We start from the raw sequence: 20,635 nt of genomic DNA, 5'->3' as shown, positions 1-20,635 counted from the left end.
GAATAGCCAGACGGATGCCACTCCTGAGAAAAAGGCAGATGAAGGCATGCCTGGAGTTTGCAAAAAGATGTGAAAGATGGAGCATAAGGTGAAAGATTCTGTGGTCTGATGATACAAATGGAACTCTTTGGCCTGAATGCAAAGCGCTATTTCTGGAGAAAACCAGGCACAGCTCATCACCCATCTAACACCATCCCTACTGTGAAGCATGGTGGTGTCAGCATCATGCTATGGGTATGCTTTTCAGTGGCAGGGACTGGGAGACTGGTAAGGATAGAGGGAACAATGAATGGTGCCAAATCCAGGCAATTCCTTGTTGAGAACCTGTTTCAAAATGCAAACAACCTTCGACTGGGGCAAAGATTTGCGTTCCAACAAGACAATGACCCCAAACATACAGCCAAAGCAATGCTGGAATGGCTTCAGAAAAATGTGAAAGTCCTTGAGTAGGCCAGCCAAAGCCCAGATTTGAATCCCATTGAATATTTACGGAAAGACTTGAAGATTGCTGTTTACCACTGCTCCTCCAGCTAATTTAAAGAGCTTGAGAAAATCTGCAAGGAAGAACTGGAGAAAACCCAAGATGACTCCAAGATGGACTTAAAGCTGTAATTGCTGCCAAAGGTTATTCTACAAAGTATTGACTCAGCGCTGGGAATACTTACATTTTCAATAAATGTGCAAAAATGTCTAAAAACATGTTTTCACTTTGTCATTATGGGGTATTTTGTGTAGATGAGTGAGGGGAGGGAAAGGTGTGTTTTAATACATTTTGAATTCAGTCTAACTCAGCAAAATGTGGAATCTGTCAAGGGATATAAATACTTTCTTAAGGCACTCTATATGGCATTAAAGTGGATTGGTGAAAAATAAATATTTTTTGTGTGTTCTGTATGTGCGAGTACATGTGTACATGTGTGCATGTCTCTCCATAACAAGTGTGTTCTGAAGGGCCGCACCTGCAGTCGTTCGTCCAGTGTCCAGAGTCTGACGGTGGAGACGGCCCTGGGCAGCTTTGACTTTCTCAACACCTCAGACCTGGAGGATGAAGATGAGGAGAACTGGGAGAAGAGGAGTGTGATGGACAGGTCAGGTTCCATAACATGGCTTCCCTCCCTAAATTCCATCACAGTTATACAGATTACAAGTTTTGCTTGTAAAGGAGTTATATTTCCCTGTGTTCACTTACTGCCATCTAGTGATCCCACAAGACCGCTTTAAATATGTTGGATGTGAGAAGTTCATTGGTATTCTGAATGATAATGCCTTTACCTGGTCTAAATGTGACATGACATGTAGAGACGGGCCATGGCTCTTGTTGTTGCCACTCTTTGGCACCAACTCTCCTGATGTACTCAGTGTTTCCCCTAGGATTTTATTCAGCAGCAGTGGCAAAGTTAGTGTGTGGGGGGCGGGGGGGGGGGGGCTACTCTTGTGGCTAAAGGCAATGTCACAACCAACCATTTTAAAGGCCCTCTTGCCCTCAGAGACCATTTTTCTGCTTAATTCGGGATAGGCGGGACGCAAATGTCTCAACTGGCCAATTGCCAGGGAAAATGGCAATAAAATACTAAAATACTATAAAATTGAAACTTTCATTAAATCACACATGTAAGATACTCAATTAAAGCTACACTCGTTGTGAATCCAGACAACATGTCAGATTTAAAAAATGCTTTTCGGCGAAAGCATAAGAAGCTATTATCTGATAGCCTGCACCATCTGCACCAGCAGTAAACAAAGGAGTTAGCATATTTCAACCCTGCGGGCGCTTCACAAAACATTGAAATAAAATATAAAACATGGATTACCTTTGACAAACTTATTTTGTTGGCACTCCAATATGTCTCATAAACATCACAATTGGTCTTTTTTGTTCGATTAATTCCGTCCATATATATCCAAAATGTCCATTTTATAAAGGGTATTTGATCCAGAAAAAAAACAGCTTACAAAAAACGCAACGTCACTACAAAATATTTCAAAAGTTGCCTATAAACTTTGCCAAAATATTTCAAACAACTTTTGTAATACAACTTTAGGTATTTTTAAACGCTAATAATCGATCAAATTGTAGACGGGGCAATCTGTGTTCAATACAGGAAAGAAAACAAACCAGCACTGCTTTTCACGTCTTGCGCAACTCACAAAAGTGTCCCCAGTTCCTAGTTGGCCTACTTCTTCATTGCACAAAGGAATAACCTCAATCAAATTCCAAAGACTGGTGACATTCAGTGGAAGCGGTAGGAACTAAAAACAGGTTCCTATGAAATATCCCTTGGCAAAGACAACTCGGAACAGAGAGGGGGGAAAAAATCTGAACAGTTAGTCCTCTGGGTTTTGCCTGCTACATAAGTTCTGTTATACTCAGAAATGATTCAAACAGTTTTAGAAACTTCAGAGTGTTTTCTATCCAAATCTATGAATAATATGCATATCTTATATTCTTGGCATGAGTAGCAGGAAGTTGAAATTGGGCACGCTATTTATCCAAAAGTGAAAATTCTGAGGTTAAAGCTATGGGGTAGATTTTTGTTGTTGCAGTTTTAAATACAGATTCCTGCAATTCTACACATTTTGCCATGGATTATGCCATGTTCTTATACTGAGTGACTCAAACATAACAAAATAAATGGGGGCCCATGCCATGACATTTTGGGAATTTTAGATTTCTTCCTGACTGTCTAGTTTTTATTTTGGTGTTAGTTCTCAAAGATTATCTTATGTATAAATCTATAGCTCCATTGTTTTCTCTACTAACTTGATCTGGTTTTAGACATTTAATTTAACACTGAAATGTTTTACCATCCCCAAAATTATTTTCAACAATAAATAAATAAATATACACTATCGTTCAAAAGTTTGGGGTCATTTCGAAATTTCATTTATTTTCATTTAAAATAACAAATTGATCAGAAGTACAGTGTAGACATTGTAAATGCTTATTGTAGCTGGAAACAGCAGTTTTTTTAAAGGAATATCTACAGAGGCCCATTATCAGCAATCATCACTCCTGTGTTCCAATGGCACGTTGTGTTAGCTAATCCAAGTTCATCATTTTAAAAGGCTAATTGATCATTAGAAAACCCTTTTGCAATTATGTTAGCACAGCTGAAAACTGTTCTGATTTAAAGAAGCAATAAAACTGGCCTCCTTTAGACTAGTTGAGTATCTGCAGCATCAGCATTTGTGGTTTTGATTACAGGGTCAAAATGGCCAGAAACAAAGTACTTTATTCTAAAACTCGTCAGTCTATTCTTGTTCTGAGAAATGAAGGTTATTCCATGCAATAATACTACTTCCTTCACAGAACAGCACAAACTGTTTCCAACCAGAATAGAAAGAGGAGTGGGAGGCCCCTGTGCACAAGAGGACAAGTACATGTGTGTCTAGTTTGAGAAACAGACGCCTCACAAGTCCTTAACTGGCAGCTTCGTTGAATAGTACCCGCAAAACACCAGTCTCAACGTCAACAGTGAAGAGGCGACTCCGGGATGCTGGCCTTCTCGGCAGAGTTGCAAAGAAAACACCTTCTCAGACTGGCCAATAAAAAGAAAAGATTAAGATGGGGAAATGAACACAGACACCTGGACAGCTCTGACTTGAAGGCCAGCATCCCAGAGTCGCTTCTTCACTGTTGACGTTGAGATATTTTTGCTACCAAAACAAATGATCTGATTGTCTCTTCGCAGAAAAATCTGCAGAGCTGGGAGGATTGGTGACCTGAGCTATGCATAGTCACTTTCCCCAACATACAAGTACATATTACCTAGACTAACCCGTACCCCTGCACATTGACTCGGTACCAGCACCCTTGTACAGTATATAGCCTTGTTATTTCATGTTACTGTTTTCTTTGTTTATTTAGCACACACTTTTTTTAAACTACATTGTTGGTTAAGTAAGTTAGCATTTCACAGTAAGGTCTACTACATGTGTTGTATGTGGGACATTTGACAAATAAAATGTGATTTTATTTGAAGTCAATGGACAAAGTAGACTAGATCCAGTGGCTATTGCATTAGTGTCTTACATTTATTTTTTTTTAAATACGTTTTTTAATGGTAAACTGCCGGATTTGAACTGGTAAACTGCCGGATTTGAACTGGTAAACTGCCGGATTTGAACTGGTAAACTGCCGGATTTGAACTGGTAAACTGCCGGATTTGAACTGGTAAACTGCCGGATTTGAACTGGTAAACTGCCGGATTTGAACTGGTAAACTGCCGGATTTGAACTGGTAAACTGCCGGATTTGAACTGGTAAACTGCCGGATTTGAACTGGTAAACTGCCGGATTTGAACTGGTAAACTGCTGGATTTGAACTGGTAAACTGCTGGATTTGAACTGGTAAACTGCTGGATTTGAACTGGTAAACTTCCGGATTTGAACTGTCTTCATTTATCCACCCTCTTTGGGCTCCCGAGTGGCGCAGTAGTCTAAGGCACTGCATCTCAGTGCAGTGCCGGCCGTGATTGTGAGTCCCATAGGGCGGCGCACAATTGGCCCAGCGTCGTCCGGGTTTGGCCGGGGTAGGCCGTCATTGTAAATAAGAATTTGTTCTTAACTGACTTGCCTAGTTAAATAAAATAAAAAATGCTCATACTCAATCTGTGCTCCTGTGTGGATGTTGTGTTTAGTGAGCACCACAGTGCCCCCGGCAGGCCATCGGAGGAGAGTGCAGGGGGAGATGAAGACTATGAGAAGAGATTTGGACCTGTGAGCACTGGCTGCCAGGCTCTAGACTACGCCCTACTGGTTCATCTGAAGAATTGCAGCGCCCAACTTCTGGTGAGGATCATGATATATATATGAGTAACAAACACCAGTGGTGTAAAGTACTTAAGTAGTTTTTTGGAGTATCTGTACTTTAATATTTTTGACAACTTGTAGTCTTATTTCACAACATTCCTCAAGAAAAGAATGTACATTTTACTCCATACATTTTCTCTGACACCCAAAAGTACTGTTTTGAACGCTTAGCAAGTCAGGAAAATGGTCCAATTCACGCACTTATTAAGATGTCATCCCTACTGCCTCTGATCTGGTGGACTCACTAATCACGAATGCTTTGTTTGTAAATTGTGCCCCTGGTTATCCAGGAATTTAATATATATATATATATATAATTCTGCTGTCTGGTTTGCTTAATATAAGAATTTTAAATTATTTATACTTTAACTTTTGATACTTGCTCATTATTAATAGAAAAAATATCCATACAATTAACTTTGGTTAGTGGAGATGGAGACTGAAACAGAAACATATGATTAAGGTACTTTGCTTCCTCTTTCAAACTAGTGTTTAGTGAATCATAGGTGACTCTGTCAGTATTTTAGACATTTACTCAAGTAGTATTTTACTGGGTGACTTTTACTTGAGTCATTTTCTATTAAGTTATCTTTACTTTTACTCACATGACAATTGGGTACTTTTCCCACCACTGCAAACACACCATGGCATTTCATAGTGGATAATTGGTTCATATTTGGTTGAGCAATAACATTACAACCTACAGTATATTCACCCACTCAAAAATACAGCCAAAGTTAGTTGAATTACTAATGTATTGTCACTATGCTTTCAACCAACTGAAAGCACAACATTTCTAGGGATTTTCTTTTCAGATTTTTGGTTTAGTGTCTCATTGCGCTTTCAATCAAAAACACATACAAAGTTCGAATTGGAATACAATGTCAGATATTAAGTTTATTTATACAGCAGATTAATGTGATATCACTGCTTCATCTAATAGCACGACCAAATGACCTGGGCCCAGTTTCCCGATAACCCTGGAATTGAAAGGCTTACGAGGGTTTTAACAATGCATTGTTCCTACAATTCCCAAAACACCATGCAGAGAGAACGCTCACTATGTGACGCATGCATGTATTGATACTAGGAGGATCAAAAAGAAAAGCAGCGCTGCTCTTGGATCAGCTTTCTCCATTCAAATCTTACCTTAACATTACAATTATTCCACAATACTGACAACGGATCAGCTTCTAGAGTGATATTATAACTATGGCTGTAAATATTGATGCGCACATAATTGCCAACATGTTACACATCATTTAAATATATTGAGTCAAATTATAGACCGTAGTCAATATGATTTGAAATATATAGACATGTAGTCTATAGGCCTACCATATTGAGCTTTTAATGTAGTCATCTCTGTTTTCATTTGAAGCATTATCCTATGTAACAATTGCAAAAACATTGGCAACTTTAGTCTATTTGTAATCAACTTCGTTTTGAAGTTATTTGCGGTCACAGAGAGTCTGTTTAACGGAGATCTTCTGTGTATAAAGACACACTTAGCTGTGGTCTGAGGCAATCCGTAAATAACAAGCGTTTTCAAGTGCAACTTCAACGATAGTTTTGGGAAACAGCTCAGAGATTTAACGATGCTCCTACAAAGGTTCCAACAATAAACTTAGCCTTAAGATGCTTTTGGGAAACCGGGCCCTGGATTTCAGTTTAATTCAATTAAAAGTACATGGTGCAAGTGATGATAAATGCCGTTCGAGATGCTCTATTGATTATTACAATTATCTGTAAGGTCCCTCAGTCAAGCAGTGAATTTCAAACACAGATTCAACCACAAAAAACAGGGAGGTTTTCCAATGCCTCGCAAAGAAGCGCACCTATTGGTACATGGGTAAAATTAATAAAAGCGGACATTGAATATCCCTTTGAGTATGGTGAAGTTATTAAATTCACATTGAATGGTATACTCAGTTGCGGCGAGGAAGGAACTGCTCAGTGATTTCAACACTTTTTAAAACAGTGTACATTTGGTACAGAGTTGAATGGCTATGATAGGAGAGAACTGAGGCTGGATCGACAACATTGTAGTTACTCCACAATACTAACCTAAATGACAGAGTGAAAAGAAGGAAGCCTATACAGAATACAAATATTATAAAACATGCATCCTGTTTGCAAAAAGGCACTAAAGTAAATATGCAAAAATGAGGCAAAGAAATTAACTTTGGGACATCACGGAGTACCACTCTTCATATTTGTATGCATGGTAGTGGCTAAATCATGCTATGGCTAAGCTTGTCATCGACAAGGACTAGGAAGTTTTTTGGGGATAAAAAAAACTGAATAGAGCTAAGCACAGACAAAATCCTAGAGGAAAATCTGGTTGTTTGCTTTCCAACAGACTCTGGGAGACAGGACAATAACCTAAAACATAAGGCCAAATATACACTGGAGTTGCTTACCAGGACGACATTGAATGGCCTAGTTAAAGTTTGGACTTAAATCGTCTTGAAAATCTCTATGGCAATACTTGAAAATGGCTGTCTAGCAATAATCAACAACCAACTTGACAGGGCTAGAAGGATTTTGAAAAGAATAATGTGCAAATATTGTGCAATCCAGGTGTGCAAATCTCAGAAGGACTCACAGCTGTGATCGCTGCCAAAGATGATTCTAACATGTATGATTTTGCAAACATTTCTAAAAACATGTTTTCACTTGGTCATTATAGGGTATTGTGTGTAGATGGGTGAGGAAAAAACATATATTTAATCGATTTTGAATTCAGGCTGTAACACAAGTCAAGGGGTATGAATGCTTTCTGAAGACACTGCACAATTACATAAGAAGAAAGGTATATTTACAGTAACCTCAATGTGGCCATGGATGTTATTCATACAAGCATTTTTCTACACCCGCAATGACGTGTATGTGGCCAATAAGATTTGATTTGATTTTAAGGCTGAAATTTATATTAGTTTGTAAGATGGCCTTAACTTTAGGCTATTTATTGTATTATATATATTATATTGAAATAAATGTGACAACACAACCACATATCAACATTTAAAGGAGATGAACGTAGCTGCTGCTTGGATAGTTCCATCTGAGCCACTTGCTTAATCCCCTTCTTACATTTTTATTTTTGGTTCAGTTGGAGACATGAATCCAACATATATAATTTTTTAACTTGTCAAAGTTAATAGATTAGTTATTGTATTTCAAAAGTGATATTTAATTGTGTTTGGTTGTCAATGCAACCAAATATCAACATTTGAAGGAGATGGAACTATCCAAGCAGAAGATGGTACATTCAAAAATTATTCAGACCCCTACCCTTATTCCACATTTTGTTACGTTACAGCCTTATTCTAAACATTTTGAAATATATAAATTTTTTACTCATCAATCTACACACAATACCCCATAATGACAAAGCGAAAAACTGTTTTGTAGAAATTTTGCAAATGTATTACAAATAAAAAATATATCTTATTCAGACCCTTTGCTATGAGACTTGAAATTGAGCTCAAGTGCGTCCTGTTTCCATTGATCATCCTTAATCTTTCTACAACTTGATTGGAGTCCACCTGTGGTAAATTCAATTGATTGGACATGATTTAGAAAGGCACACACACCTGTCTACATAAGGTTCCACCATTGACAGTGCATGTCAGAGCAAAAACCAAGCCATGCGGTCAAAATAATTTTCCGTAGAGCTCCGAGACAGGATTGTGTCAAGGCACAGATCTGGGGAAGGGTACCAAAACATTTCTGCAGCATTGTAGGTCCCCAAAAACACAGTGCCCCCCATCATTCTTAAATGGAAGAAGTTTGGAACCGACATGAGTCTTCCTTGAGCTGGCCACCAGGCCAAACTAAGCAATCTTGGGAGAAGGGCCTTGGACAGGGAGGTGACCAAGAACCCGATGGTTACTCTGACAGAGCTCCAGAGTTTCTCTGGGGATGGGAGAACCTTCCCGAAGTACAACCATCTCCGCAGCACTCCACCAATCATGCCTTTGTGGTAGAGTGGCCAGACGGAAGCCACTCTTCAGTCAAAGGCACATGACAGCCCGATTGGAGTTTGCCAAAAGGCACTCTCAGACCATGAGAAACAAGATTCTCTGGTCTGATGAAACCAAGATTGAACTCTTTGGCCTGAAAGCCAAGCATCACGTCTGGAGGAAACCCGGCACCATTCCTATGGTGAAACATGGTGGCGGTGGCAGGATCATGCTGTGTGAATGTTTTTCAGTGGTGGGGACTTGGAGACTAGTCAGGATTGAGGAAAAGATGAATGGCGCAAAGTACAGAGTCCTTGACGAAAACCTGCTCCAGAGCGCTCAGCACCTCTGACTGGGGCTAAGGTTCACCTTCCAACAGAACAACGACCCTAAGCACACAGCCAAGACATTGCAGGAGTGGCTTCGGGACAAGTCTCTGAATGTCCCTAAGTGGCCCAGCCAGAGCCCGGACTTGAACACAATCAAACATCTCTGGAGAGAATTGAAAATACCTGGGTAGTGATGCTCCCCATCCAACCTGACAGAGCTTGGGAGGATCTGCAGAGAAGAATGGGAGAAACTCCCCAAATACAGGTGTACCAAGCTTGTAGCGTCATACCCAATAAGACTCGAGGCTGTAGTCGTTGCCAAAGGTGCTTCAACAAAGTACTGAGTAAAAGGTCTGAATACTTATGTAAAGTTATTTTTTTTAATTTGTTATAAATTCGCAAAAGTGTTTTAACTTGTTTTGCTTTGACATTTATTGGGTATTGTGTGTAGATTGAGAGAAAAAATCTATATTTTAATCCATTTTATCAAAGTGTAAAAGTCAAGGGGTCTGAATATTTTCTGAAAGCACTGTACATCTGTGCCACTGACTTAGTCTGGCTTTAATTCCAGTTTGTCTATAAAAATGTAATTCATATGTTTGATTCACATCTCCATCTAAACCATCTGAACAAAGTTATGGAATAAGACTAAATCAAATCAAACTTTAAATATATTTTGGCTTGATGTAGTCATTCTTCAACTTACATTTTTGATTGAGATGAATCCAATTTATTCAGTTTTAATTTTTAGACAAACTGGAATTAAATTTGAAACCCAAGCCTATTTTGTCTATTTTTAGTTAAATTCTGGTTTGAATTAAAACAATTGCTGCTGATGACATTGCAAATGCTATGTAGACCTAATTGGCATGATTGATAGATAAAGTATGGTCACATTCATTTGCTCTTTTAAACTTACCCTTTTGGAATGACTTTGATACCCTTTGGAATTACTTAGATAAAATCTATTTAAGTGGAGATCTCTCAACAATCATGATCACGATAGCTTATTGGTAATATTATTGGTAACCAGGCATGGCTTACTTAAACCTTGGATGGGAGACCAAAGGGTAGCTGTTGATCAATTCTCCAGTAGGAGGTGCTGCCCAGCCTAATATATATATATTTTTTCTGATAAAGGATATAATGTTGAAAATCTGTTGTTTTAAAGGTACAAATTCAACCGTTACCATAATGACATAATCCTGTGGTTGAAATGTCAACCTCAAAACAATTTATGTAGACTTTTTTCAAATCCAATGTATTTTTCACATAGATTCCACATCGCAATACGTTGACAAATTACACTGAAACAACGTTGATTTAACCAGTTTGCACCCAGTGGGGTCCTCTTATGTATGAGGCTCTAAACCAAATTAGTTGAAGAATTAAAATCTCATACATAGGTGATCTGATCTTGCGTTTGTGTTGTGCTGCCAAAATTATTGATCAAATGTATTTATATAGCCCTTTTGTACATCAGCTGATATCTCAAAGTGCTGTACAGAAACCCAGCCTAAAACCCCAAACAGCAAGCAATGCAGGTGTAGAAGCACGGTGGCGAGGAAAAACTCCCTAGAAAGGCCCAAAGCTAGGAAGACACCTAGAGAGGAACCAGGCTGAGGGGTGGCCAGTCCTCTTCTGGCTGTGCCGGGTGGAGATTATAACAGAACATGGCCAAGATGTTAAAATGTTCATAAATTACCAGCATTTAATAATAATTACAGTAGTTGTCGAGGGTGCAGCAAGTCAGCACCTCAGGAGTAAATGTCAGTTGGCTTTTCATAGTCGATCATTAAGAATATCTCTACCGCTACTGCTGTCTCTAGAGTTGAAAACAACAGGTCTGGGACAGGTAGCACCTCCGGTGAACAGGTCAGGATTCCATAGCCGCAGGCAGAACAGTTGAACCTGGAGCAGTAGCACGGCCAGGTGGACTGGGGACAGCAAGGAGTCATCAGGCCAGGTAGTCCTGAGGCATGGTCCTGGGGCTCAGGTCCTCCGAGAGAGAGAATTAGAGAGCGCATACTTAAATTCACACAGGACACCGGATAAGACCGGAGAAGTACTCCAGATATAACGAACTGACCCTAGCCCCCCCCCGACACATAAACTACTGCAGCATAAATACTGGAGGCTGAGACAGGAGGGGTCAGGAGACACTGGCCCCATCCAATGATACCCCCAGACAGAGCCAAACAGGAAGGATATAAACCCACCCACTTTGCCAAAGCACAGCCCCCACACCACTAGAGGGATATCTCCAACCACCAACTTACCATCCTGAGACAAGGCCGAGTATAGCCCACAAAGATCTCCGCCACGGCACAACCCAAGGGGGGCGCCAACCCAGACAGGAAGATCACGCCAGTGACTCAACCCACTCAAGTGACACTCCCCTCCTAGGGACGGCATGAAAGAGCACCAGTAAGCCAGTGACTCAGCCGCTGTAATAGGGTTAGAGGCAGAGAATCCCAGTGGAAAGAGGGGAACCGGCCAGGCAGAAACAGCAAGGGCGGTTCGTTGCTCCAGAGCCTTTCCGTTCACCTTCACACTCCTGGGCCAGACTACACTCAATCATATGACCCACTGAAGAGATGAGTCTTCAGTAAAGACTTAAAGGTTGAGACCGAGTCTGCGTCTCACATGAGTAGGCAGACCATTCCATAAAAATGGAGCTCTATAGGAGAAAGCCCTGCCTCCAGCTGTTTGCTTAGAAATTCTAGGGACGATTAGGAGGCCTGCGTCTTGTGACTGTAGCGTGCGTGTAGGTATGTACGGCAGGACCAAATCAGAAAGATAGGTAGGAGCAAGCCCATGTAATGCTTTGTAGGTTAGCAGTAAAACCTTGAAATCAGCCCTTGCCTTGACAGGAAACCAGTGTAGGGAGGCTATCACTGGAGTAATATGATCACATTTTTTGGTTCTAGTTAGGATTCTTAACACTAAATGAAGTTTATTTAGCGCTTTATCCGGGTAGCCGGAAAGTAGAGCATTGCAGTAGTCTAACCTAGAAGTAACAAAAACATGGATTAATTTTTGGACAGAAAGTTGCTGATTTTTGCAATGATAAGTAGATGGAAAAAAGCTGTCCTTGAAACAGTCTTGATATGTTCGTCAAAAGAGATCCGAGTCCAGATTGATAAGCAGAGCAACAGCTCCCAGTTCTAATGTAATAATGATTTTTTTTTAAGTGTCATCTGTGGTCTTACCAAATGTTCTGATTTGTTGTATCAATTTTGGCTATGTGACGCCCAATGGTTTGTGCTGTGCAGAGGCTGGGGACCTTTGGACCTCTGCGCTGTGGGGAGATGTATGCTCTGGACCGCCTACTCAGGGAGGCCCGCGTCCTCGAGCTTATCAGACACGTTGCCAAGGAGACCCCTGGAGGAGCCACTCAGGCAGATGAGGGTGAGTTCATTACTACTGAGAGGACAATAAAACAGCATACTAATTTACTCACTGACACCGCTAAGGATATAATGAATAAGGTTAACTACTCTAATTGTAGATTCAATTACTATCATCTCTAACTTGTTTTCTTTTCCTTCTGTCTCTCTCTTGGAGTAGTTGTTCCCCAGTTAGAACAGTGCCAAGGGGCAACATTGCTATGGCAACAGTGTACAGACAATGGCAGTGTGTACAGCACCTCCACAGAGGCTTTCCTCACAACACTGGCCGCTGCTTACACCAACAGACTGCCCGAGAGAGGAGCCAGCCTGGCAGACACAGGTGTGATACTGTTGTTGTCTCGATCATGGATAATATCGTGTATAATAACACATTTCTCTGCACCTATCTGGTGTATATGACAATAAAACATATTTCAAAAATATACAGTTGAAGTCGGAAGTTTACATACACCTTAGCCAAGTACATTTAAACTCTGTTTTTCACAATTCCTGACATTTAATCCGAGTAAATTCTCTGTCTTAGGTCGGTTAGGATCACCACTTTATTGTAAGAATGTGAAATTTCAGAATAATAGTAGAGAGAGTGATTTATTTGAGCTTTTCTTTCTTTCTTCACATTCCAAGTGGGTCAGAAGTTTACATACACTCAATTAGTATTTGGTAGCATTGACTTTAAATGGTTTAACTTGGATCAAATGTTTTGGGTAGCCTTCCACAAGCTTCTCTCAATAAGTTTGGTGAATTTTGGCCCATTCCTCCTGACAAAGCTGGTGTAAAATGGGTCAGGTTTGTAGGCCTCCTTGCTCTCACACACTTACGTTCTGCCAACAAGTTTTCTATAGGATTGAGGTCAGGGCTTTGTGATGGACACTCCAATACCTTGACTTTGTTGTCCTTAAGCCATTTTGCCACAACTTTGGAAGTATGCTTGGGGTCATTGTCCATTTGGAAGACCCATTTGCGACCAAGCTTTAACTTCCTGATGTCTTGAGATGTTGCTTCAATATATCCACATAATTTTCTTTCCTCATGATGCCATCTATTTTGTGAAGTGCACCAGGCCCTCCTGCAGCAAAGCACCCCACAACATGATGCTGCCACCCCCGTGGTTGGGAGGGTGTTCTTCGGCTTGCAAGCCTCCCCCTTTTTCCTCCAAACATAATGATGGTCATTATGGCCAAATAGTTATATTTTTGTTTCAACAGACCAGAAGACATTTCTCCAAAGTACAAACTTTGTCCCCATGTGCAATTTGCAAACCGTAGTCTGGGTTTTTTATGGCAGTTTTGGGAGGAGTGGCTTCTTCCTTGCTGGGCGGTCTTTCAGGTTATGTCAATATAGGACTCCTTTTTAGGCACTAAGTTTGAAGGTAGGCCTTGAAATACATCCCCAGGTACACCTCCAATTGACTCAAATGATGTCAATTAGCCTATCAGAAGCTTCTAAAGCCATGACATCATTTTCTGGAATTTTCCAAGCTGTTTAAAGGCACAGTCAACTTAGTGTATGTAAACTTCTGACCCACTGGAATTGAGATACAGTGAAATAATCTGTCTGTAAACAATTGTTGGAAAAATTACAAAGTAGATGTCTTAACTGACTTGCCAAAACTATAGTTTGTAAACAAGACATTTGTGGAGTGGTTGAAAACAAGTTTTAATGACTCCAACCTAGGTGTATGTAAACTTCTGTCTTCAACTGTGTGTATATATATTTATTTATTCCTTCATTCATTCATTTATTCATTTACTTAGTGGCCTGTTCATTAGGTACACCACCCCGTTCACTAAAATGGTTCTCTCCTACAGGTAGTGAGTCACATGGCTGTAACTTGCTATATAAAGCAGCAGACAGGCAAATGAACATTATGATGGGCAAAACGAGTGGCTAAGCGACTTTGAGCGTGGTATGGTCATCATTGCATAGTCAGGATTTTGGCGTAAGCAACATCAGTTCATGGTCCCATCCTGCCTGGTATCAGCAGTACAGGCTGGTGGTGTAATGGTGTGGGGAATGTTTTTCTGGCACATGTTAGGTCCCTTGATACCAATTGTGCAACGTTTCCATGCCCTGAAGAATTCAGGCTGTTCTAGAGGCAAAGCTGGGTCCGACCCAGTACGAGATTGGTGTACCTAATAAACTGTATTTTAACATAGTAATCCATAGTTTAAAATACTCTTCCTCAGGAGGAGTTTGTGATCTGCAATGCAATGCTCTTGGCTTTGATTCCAGTGGCGTATATGCTATCACAGACCCACACATTAGAGAAGAGCTGTTAAAGTGATATCCTGTCACGTCGGACCCATGTCTCTCTGTGCTGTGTCTAGTGTTCTTGCGTCTGGTGGAGAGGATTCTGGAGAGGAGGCTGCCCAAGCGTGGGGGCCAGGCAGCCAGAGAGATGCTGACTCTCTTCCAGTTCTGGAGCTACCTGGAGGCAGAGGGAGTGAGCGAGCTGGACACACACATCACTGAACTGGCAGAGGAGGGTGAGTGTCTGGGAGACTGACTATGGTAGTGACTGGACCTCCGTAATTGCTTGGAGTTGGTGTTCATGAATTTGTTGATGTGTCTTACCAGGTTACAGACAGCCACTTGGCTCTATGGTCAGTCATGATGAATGTACAGCATTTAAATGGATGATTCCTCTCATTGTTGTTCTTTCACCACACCCACGATAACATAATCTCATCCTATTGTCTTTTTCTTTTCCAAACCCCATCCTTATTCTCTCTCGGTTTCCTTTTCCTCCCCCAACACACACCTTGTCCTGTCTCTTTCTCTGCTTCTCTGTATACCCCCTCTCAGTCTGGCTGGTTCAGAGCCTGCAGTCAGGAGACCAGGAGGTGCTGGTGAAGGCCCTGAAGAGGCCTCCAGAGAGCAGCCTGAAGAGGGAGGGGATGCATGCTGTCAGCCTGCTGCTCAGGGACCCCCGGGGGAAGGTGTCTGCCTCTGCCAGCTCCCTGCTCCGGAGCCTCGCCAACCAACCACGCCATCGAGAGAGGGTGAGACCAAGAGACACATTCATTTAAGGCAGGGGGTATTCAACCAGGGGCACTGCAGGGGGTCTGCAGAAAAGTTTTTTATTTTTTTTATGAATGGAAATAGTTTTTATGAATATCGCTAGCACTAACAGACTTCACAAATTTCAAATGACATACCTAAAATAGAGAAGAGTATATCTGCTATATATTCTATATACAGTGCCTTGCGAAAGTATTCGGCCCCCTTGAACTTTGCGACCTTTTGCCACATTTCAGGCTTCAAACATAAAGATATAAAACTGTATTTTTTTGTGAAGAATCAACAACAAGTGGGACACAATCATGAAGTGGAACGACATTTATTGGATATTTCAAACTTTTTTAACAAATCAAAAACTGAAAGATTGGGCGTGCAAAATTATTATTAATTTTAAAATGTTGATTACTTCTCCTTGCCATTATCATTCAGCTAACAAGACAAGAATTGCTAACGTATGATTGGGGTCCCTGAATCGACAGTCTGCCTGGGAGGGGATCCCTGGGCAAGAATATTTTGAAAACCCTGATTTAAGGTCATGCTCACTGTATAACTTTTGAAATACACCTCTTAAGTGTACTCTATGAAGATAACAGGATCACCCATGTGGATTCACACTACATGATCAAATGTATGTGGACACTTGCTTGTCGAACATCTCATTCCACAATCATAGGCATTAATATGGAGTTGGTCCCCCCTGTGCTGCTATAACAGCGTCCACTCTTCTGAAATGACTTTCCACTAGATGTTGGAACATTTCTGCGGGGACTTGCTTCCATTCAGCCACGACCATTAGTGAGGTTGGGTGCTGATGTTGGGCGATTAGGCCTGGCTCGCAGTCGGAGTTCCAATTCATCCCAATGGTGTTCGAATGGGTTGCGCTCAGGGCTCTGTGCAGGCCAGAAAAGCTATTCCACACCAATCCCAACAAACCATTTCTGTATGGACCTCACTTTGTGCAAGGGGGCATTGTCATGCTGAAACAGGAAAAGGCCTTCCCCAAACTGTTGCCCCAAAGTTGGAAGCAAAGAATTGTCTAGAATGTTATTTGTATGCTGTAGCGTTAAGATTTCCCTTCACTGGAACTAAGGGGCCTGAACCATGAAAAACAGCCCCAGACCATTATTCCTCCTCCACCAAACTTTACAGTTGGCACTATGCATTGGGGCAGGCGGTGTTCTCCTGACATCCGCCAAACCCAGATTTGTCCGTCGGACTGCCAGATGGTGAAGCGTGATTCATCACTCCAGAGAATGTATTTCCACTGCTCCAGTCCAATTGTAGTGAGCTTTACACCACTCCAGCCAACGCTTGGCATTGCGCATGGTGATATTAGGCTTGTGTGCGGCTGCTCGGCCATGGGAGCCCATTTCATGAAGCTCCTGACTAACTGTTCTTGTGCTGACGTTGCTTCCAGAGGCAGTTTGGAACTCTGTAGTGAGTGTTGCAACCGAGGACAGATTATTTTTACACTCTACGCACTTCAGCACTCTGCAGTCTCGTTCTGTGAACTTGTGTGGCCTCCCAATTTGTGGGTGAGCCGTTGTTGATCCTAGACATTTCCACTTCACGATAACAGCACTTGCAGTTGACCGGGGCAGGTCTAGCTTGTTGGACAGATGGAGTCCTATGACGGTGCCACGTTGAAAGACATTGAGCTTTTCAGTAAGGCCATTCTACTGCCAATGTTTGTCTATGGAGATTGCATGGCTGTGTGCTTGATTTTATAAACCTGCCAGCAACGGGTGTGGCTGAAATCGCAGAATCCACTAATTTGAAGGGTTCTCCACATACTTTTGTGTATATATAGTGTGTGTGTGTTTGTGAAAATTATAGTGTATTTTATCCCAGGCCCTGGTAAGCTGTCTGGAGCTTCTGGAGAATGAAAGCATGGAGACGAGAGTGTGTGGCTGTAAAGCACTTGCATGTCTGAAGGTCAGTCTTACCACTTAGTCACACCTCTTCAACAATCTCCATCTGCAATCTGTTTTTCTTTTTACTGTGCGTACCCTAGTGTCTGGAGTCAGTCTGTTTTTTTTATGTTCTGCAGGCCAAAGAGAGCATCGACCAGCTGGTCTATCTCTGTCGTTCGGACAAGGAGGACGTGAGGGATGCTGCCAAACAAGCTTTGTTGGTGCTTGGTTAGTAGAAGGATAAGAAGTATACATTTGATAGGGGACTGAGTGAGATCAAGGGATACAGGGGCACAGAGAGTGGGGTTTCTGTGGGTGGGAAAGAGTGTATGAGGGAATAATGTGTGTGTGTGTGTGTGTGTGTGTGTGTGTGTGTGTGTGTGTGTGTGTGTTCCATCCAGGTGAGGACGGGAAGTTGGCCCACAGACACGTTGAGACATCTCTGCAGGATGGAGTGCCACGTCTCTTCTCCCCTGGCAGCATGACCAGCACCTCCTTCTAACGCCACCACAACGGAATACTGATACCTTCATGCTAATGTCAACACACTATTACAGAGCTGTTATCAAGCCACACACACACACATCAAAATATACACTGTAAAAGAGGGTGCAATACACCGATGCAAAAAGGTTTCGGACTGTCACATGCGCTCACTAACAATGGGATGACATCTACAGCTTGACATAAAGTCCGTGAACTAAACTCAAATATTACCAACCTGTGTGTAAATAAGTGACAACTACTCATGAACTGTGGATTTGTAGACGCGATGAAGAGGGGTGGAAAGTATTTTACTGCCTTACAGTACATTTTGGCCTGGTGTCGTTGCCTTCTGAACCATGTAAGCACAGCTAGGATGATGAATGGATAGGACACAACAATCATTGTGTCAGATCATTGCATGGATAGGACAAAGTTGGAAAGTAACATGTTGACTTTTCAGGGGAAATCCACTTTTGATCTTCTATATTTGTAATGAAGCTGGTTGTTGGTCTGTGTGGAGAATGTCAGCGTGTGGAAGGAGTAATGATGTAAATCATGGGGGTGGAAGGGATTTGGTTGTTCCTCAGGAGATGATGGTGGTGCAGTTCCACACTCTAGGACCACAGTCTGATGAGGAGCTTGTTGCCATGCCGGCCAGGAAGAAGTCGTCTGGAAAAACATTTATTACAGTGCCATCATTCCATACTATCATTCTATGCTTTATGTAAATATATTCCACTGGAAGTGTACATGTTATATAATTGTGTTGTAATTCACTTGCTATTGTTGAAACAATCTACTGTAGGTAAATTCATTGTGCACTTCCTGAGACTTGCCACTAAATGATATAACTGAAGATAATTTCAGCTGTATGGGTGGTTAAGTACTTTTATTATCATTATTAGAACCTGCATTCATTCTATATTATTTACTTTGTAGAGTCATCAGTTATTCAGAGGAGGCTGGTGTAAGGAGTTGTCGGGAGGACAGGCTCATTGGAATGGCATAAATGGAACCGAGTCAAACGTGGTTTCCATATGTGTGATACCGTTCCAGTTATTACAGCCATCACAATGAACCCGTCCCCCTATAGCTCCTCCCACCAGCCTCCTCTGGTTATATTGTATTGGAGTTATTAACAATGGACAACTTAAAAAGCTTCTTCGGTGTATAAGTGCCTCAAGTTATGAGACATGAGATGAAATACTTTAATGAAGAGATGCAGTGCTAATACAAACAATGCAGCAAAGTATATTTTCCTTATGACTCAAATTGTGCAGCAAAATAAGTGATATTCTTTAGATTTTTTCTATTAAAGTATATTGACTGGCATCAAATGTAAACAAGTGAATAATATTGTGTTCAAAAATGGTTTCCTTTCGTGAGAGGATGTGATAATGTATAATTTCCCTATGTTTATTATTATAGGTCTGTTGAATAAATATATAATACAGCATGTGCCTAGGGCTGATACATGACCATATTACTGCCACACTGGTGGTGACTGACCATATTACTGCCACACTGGTGGTGACTGACCGTATTACCACCACACTGGCGGTCACGAGTCATAAAGGCAGTCAAAATCCACGTGACCATTTAGTCACGGTAATTAGGCTTCTCCAAGCTCTGATGCTGCTGATGGTCATTAGTAGCCTCCCAAACTTGATAACTGTCTGGTACTCAAGCACTCTATTGTCCCTCTAATCACTCTGACATCAACACAAATGTAATCAAACACTTCATGAGAGCCAATGCGCTCATGTCGCACAACATTTCTATAGGCTATGCAATAGCTTAAGAAAACAGAGTGATGGGATCCTCTTTTTAATAGAGGCCATCAGCTTTATATAGGCTAGGCCTACCACAGGAGGTTGGTGTCACCTTAATTGGGGAGGACAGGCTCGTGGAATGGTATCAAACACATAGTTTCAATGTGTTTGATGCCATTCCATTTGCTCAGTTCCAGCCATTATTATGAGCCGTCCACCCCTCAGCAACCTCCACTTGCGTTTTTTATTTATTTAATCTTTATTTAACTAGGCAAGTCAGTTAAGAACAAATTCTTATTTACAATGACAGCCTACACCGGCCAACCCCAGACGATGCTGGGCCAATTGCGCACCACCCTATGGGACTCCCAATCACAGCCGGTTGTGATACAGCCTGGAATCAAACCAGGATGTCTGTAGGGACGCCTCAAGCACTGAGATGCAGTGCCTTAGACCACTGCGCCACTCGGGATCCTACAATAATTATTTCTCAACTCTCCTAATTTTAAGCACATTGCTTCGCTTTACAAGATTGCTTCGTTTTATAGCTACCTGGCTGGCATGAAAATGAACCAAGGGAAAAGTGTCCTCCATTTGCTATTTAAGTGCATAGATTACATGTATTTTTCCCCCCTGCCCCTATTTCGAGACAGGTGCATGATAATAGTCCATTCTAAATGAAAACACATTTCACACATATATTATTTAGTATACAGTGCAGTCGGAAAGTATTCGGACCCTTTGACTATTTCCACATTTTGTTACGTAACAGTCTGATTCTAAATTGATTCAATAAAAAGTTCCTCATCAATCTACGCACAATACCCCATAATGACAAAGTGAAAAGATTGATTAAATGTATTAAAAATAAAAATTCCTTATTTACATTCAGACCCTTTGCTATGAGACTCGAAATTGAGC

The 20,635-nt window shown here is 41.3% G+C and overlaps 1 protein-coding gene across 10 annotated transcripts in view; it reads left to right on the top strand.

The window, feature by feature from the left end:
- LOC109867140 (rho family-interacting cell polarization regulator 1-like) overlaps positions 1–19,396 on the top strand; it is an 81,089-nt gene extending 61,693 nt beyond the window's left edge. For 7 of the 10 annotated variants that reach the window (XM_031801726.1, XM_031801727.1, XM_031801728.1 and 4 more), the window contains 9 exons: positions 940–1,088; positions 4,641–4,791; positions 12,385–12,520; positions 12,680–12,841; positions 14,850–15,008; positions 15,328–15,524; positions 17,395–17,478; positions 17,594–17,684; positions 17,858–19,396. In XM_031801726.1, the coding sequence (XP_031657586.1) occupies positions 940–1,088; positions 4,641–4,791; positions 12,385–12,520; positions 12,680–12,841; positions 14,850–15,008; positions 15,328–15,524; positions 17,395–17,478; positions 17,594–17,684; positions 17,858–17,958 (1,230 nt within the window). In that variant the 3' untranslated portion in view covers positions 17,959–19,396. The remainder of the gene's footprint in view (positions 1–939; positions 1,089–4,640; positions 4,792–12,384; positions 12,521–12,679; positions 12,842–14,849; positions 15,009–15,327; positions 15,525–17,394; positions 17,479–17,593; positions 17,685–17,857) is intronic. The other 3 variants (XM_031801732.1, XM_031801724.1, XM_031801730.1) reach the window with 1 other exon arrangement.
- Positions 19,397–20,635: the final 1,239 nt, after the last annotated feature.

Source organism: Oncorhynchus kisutch, linkage group LG22, assembly GCF_002021735.2.
Source record: "Oncorhynchus kisutch isolate 150728-3 linkage group LG22, Okis_V2, whole genome shotgun sequence".
NCBI lineage: Eukaryota > Metazoa > Chordata > Actinopteri > Salmoniformes > Salmonidae > Oncorhynchus > Oncorhynchus kisutch.
Note: the sequence above shows the minus strand (reverse complement) of the source record. Positions and strands in the feature narration are given on the sequence as shown.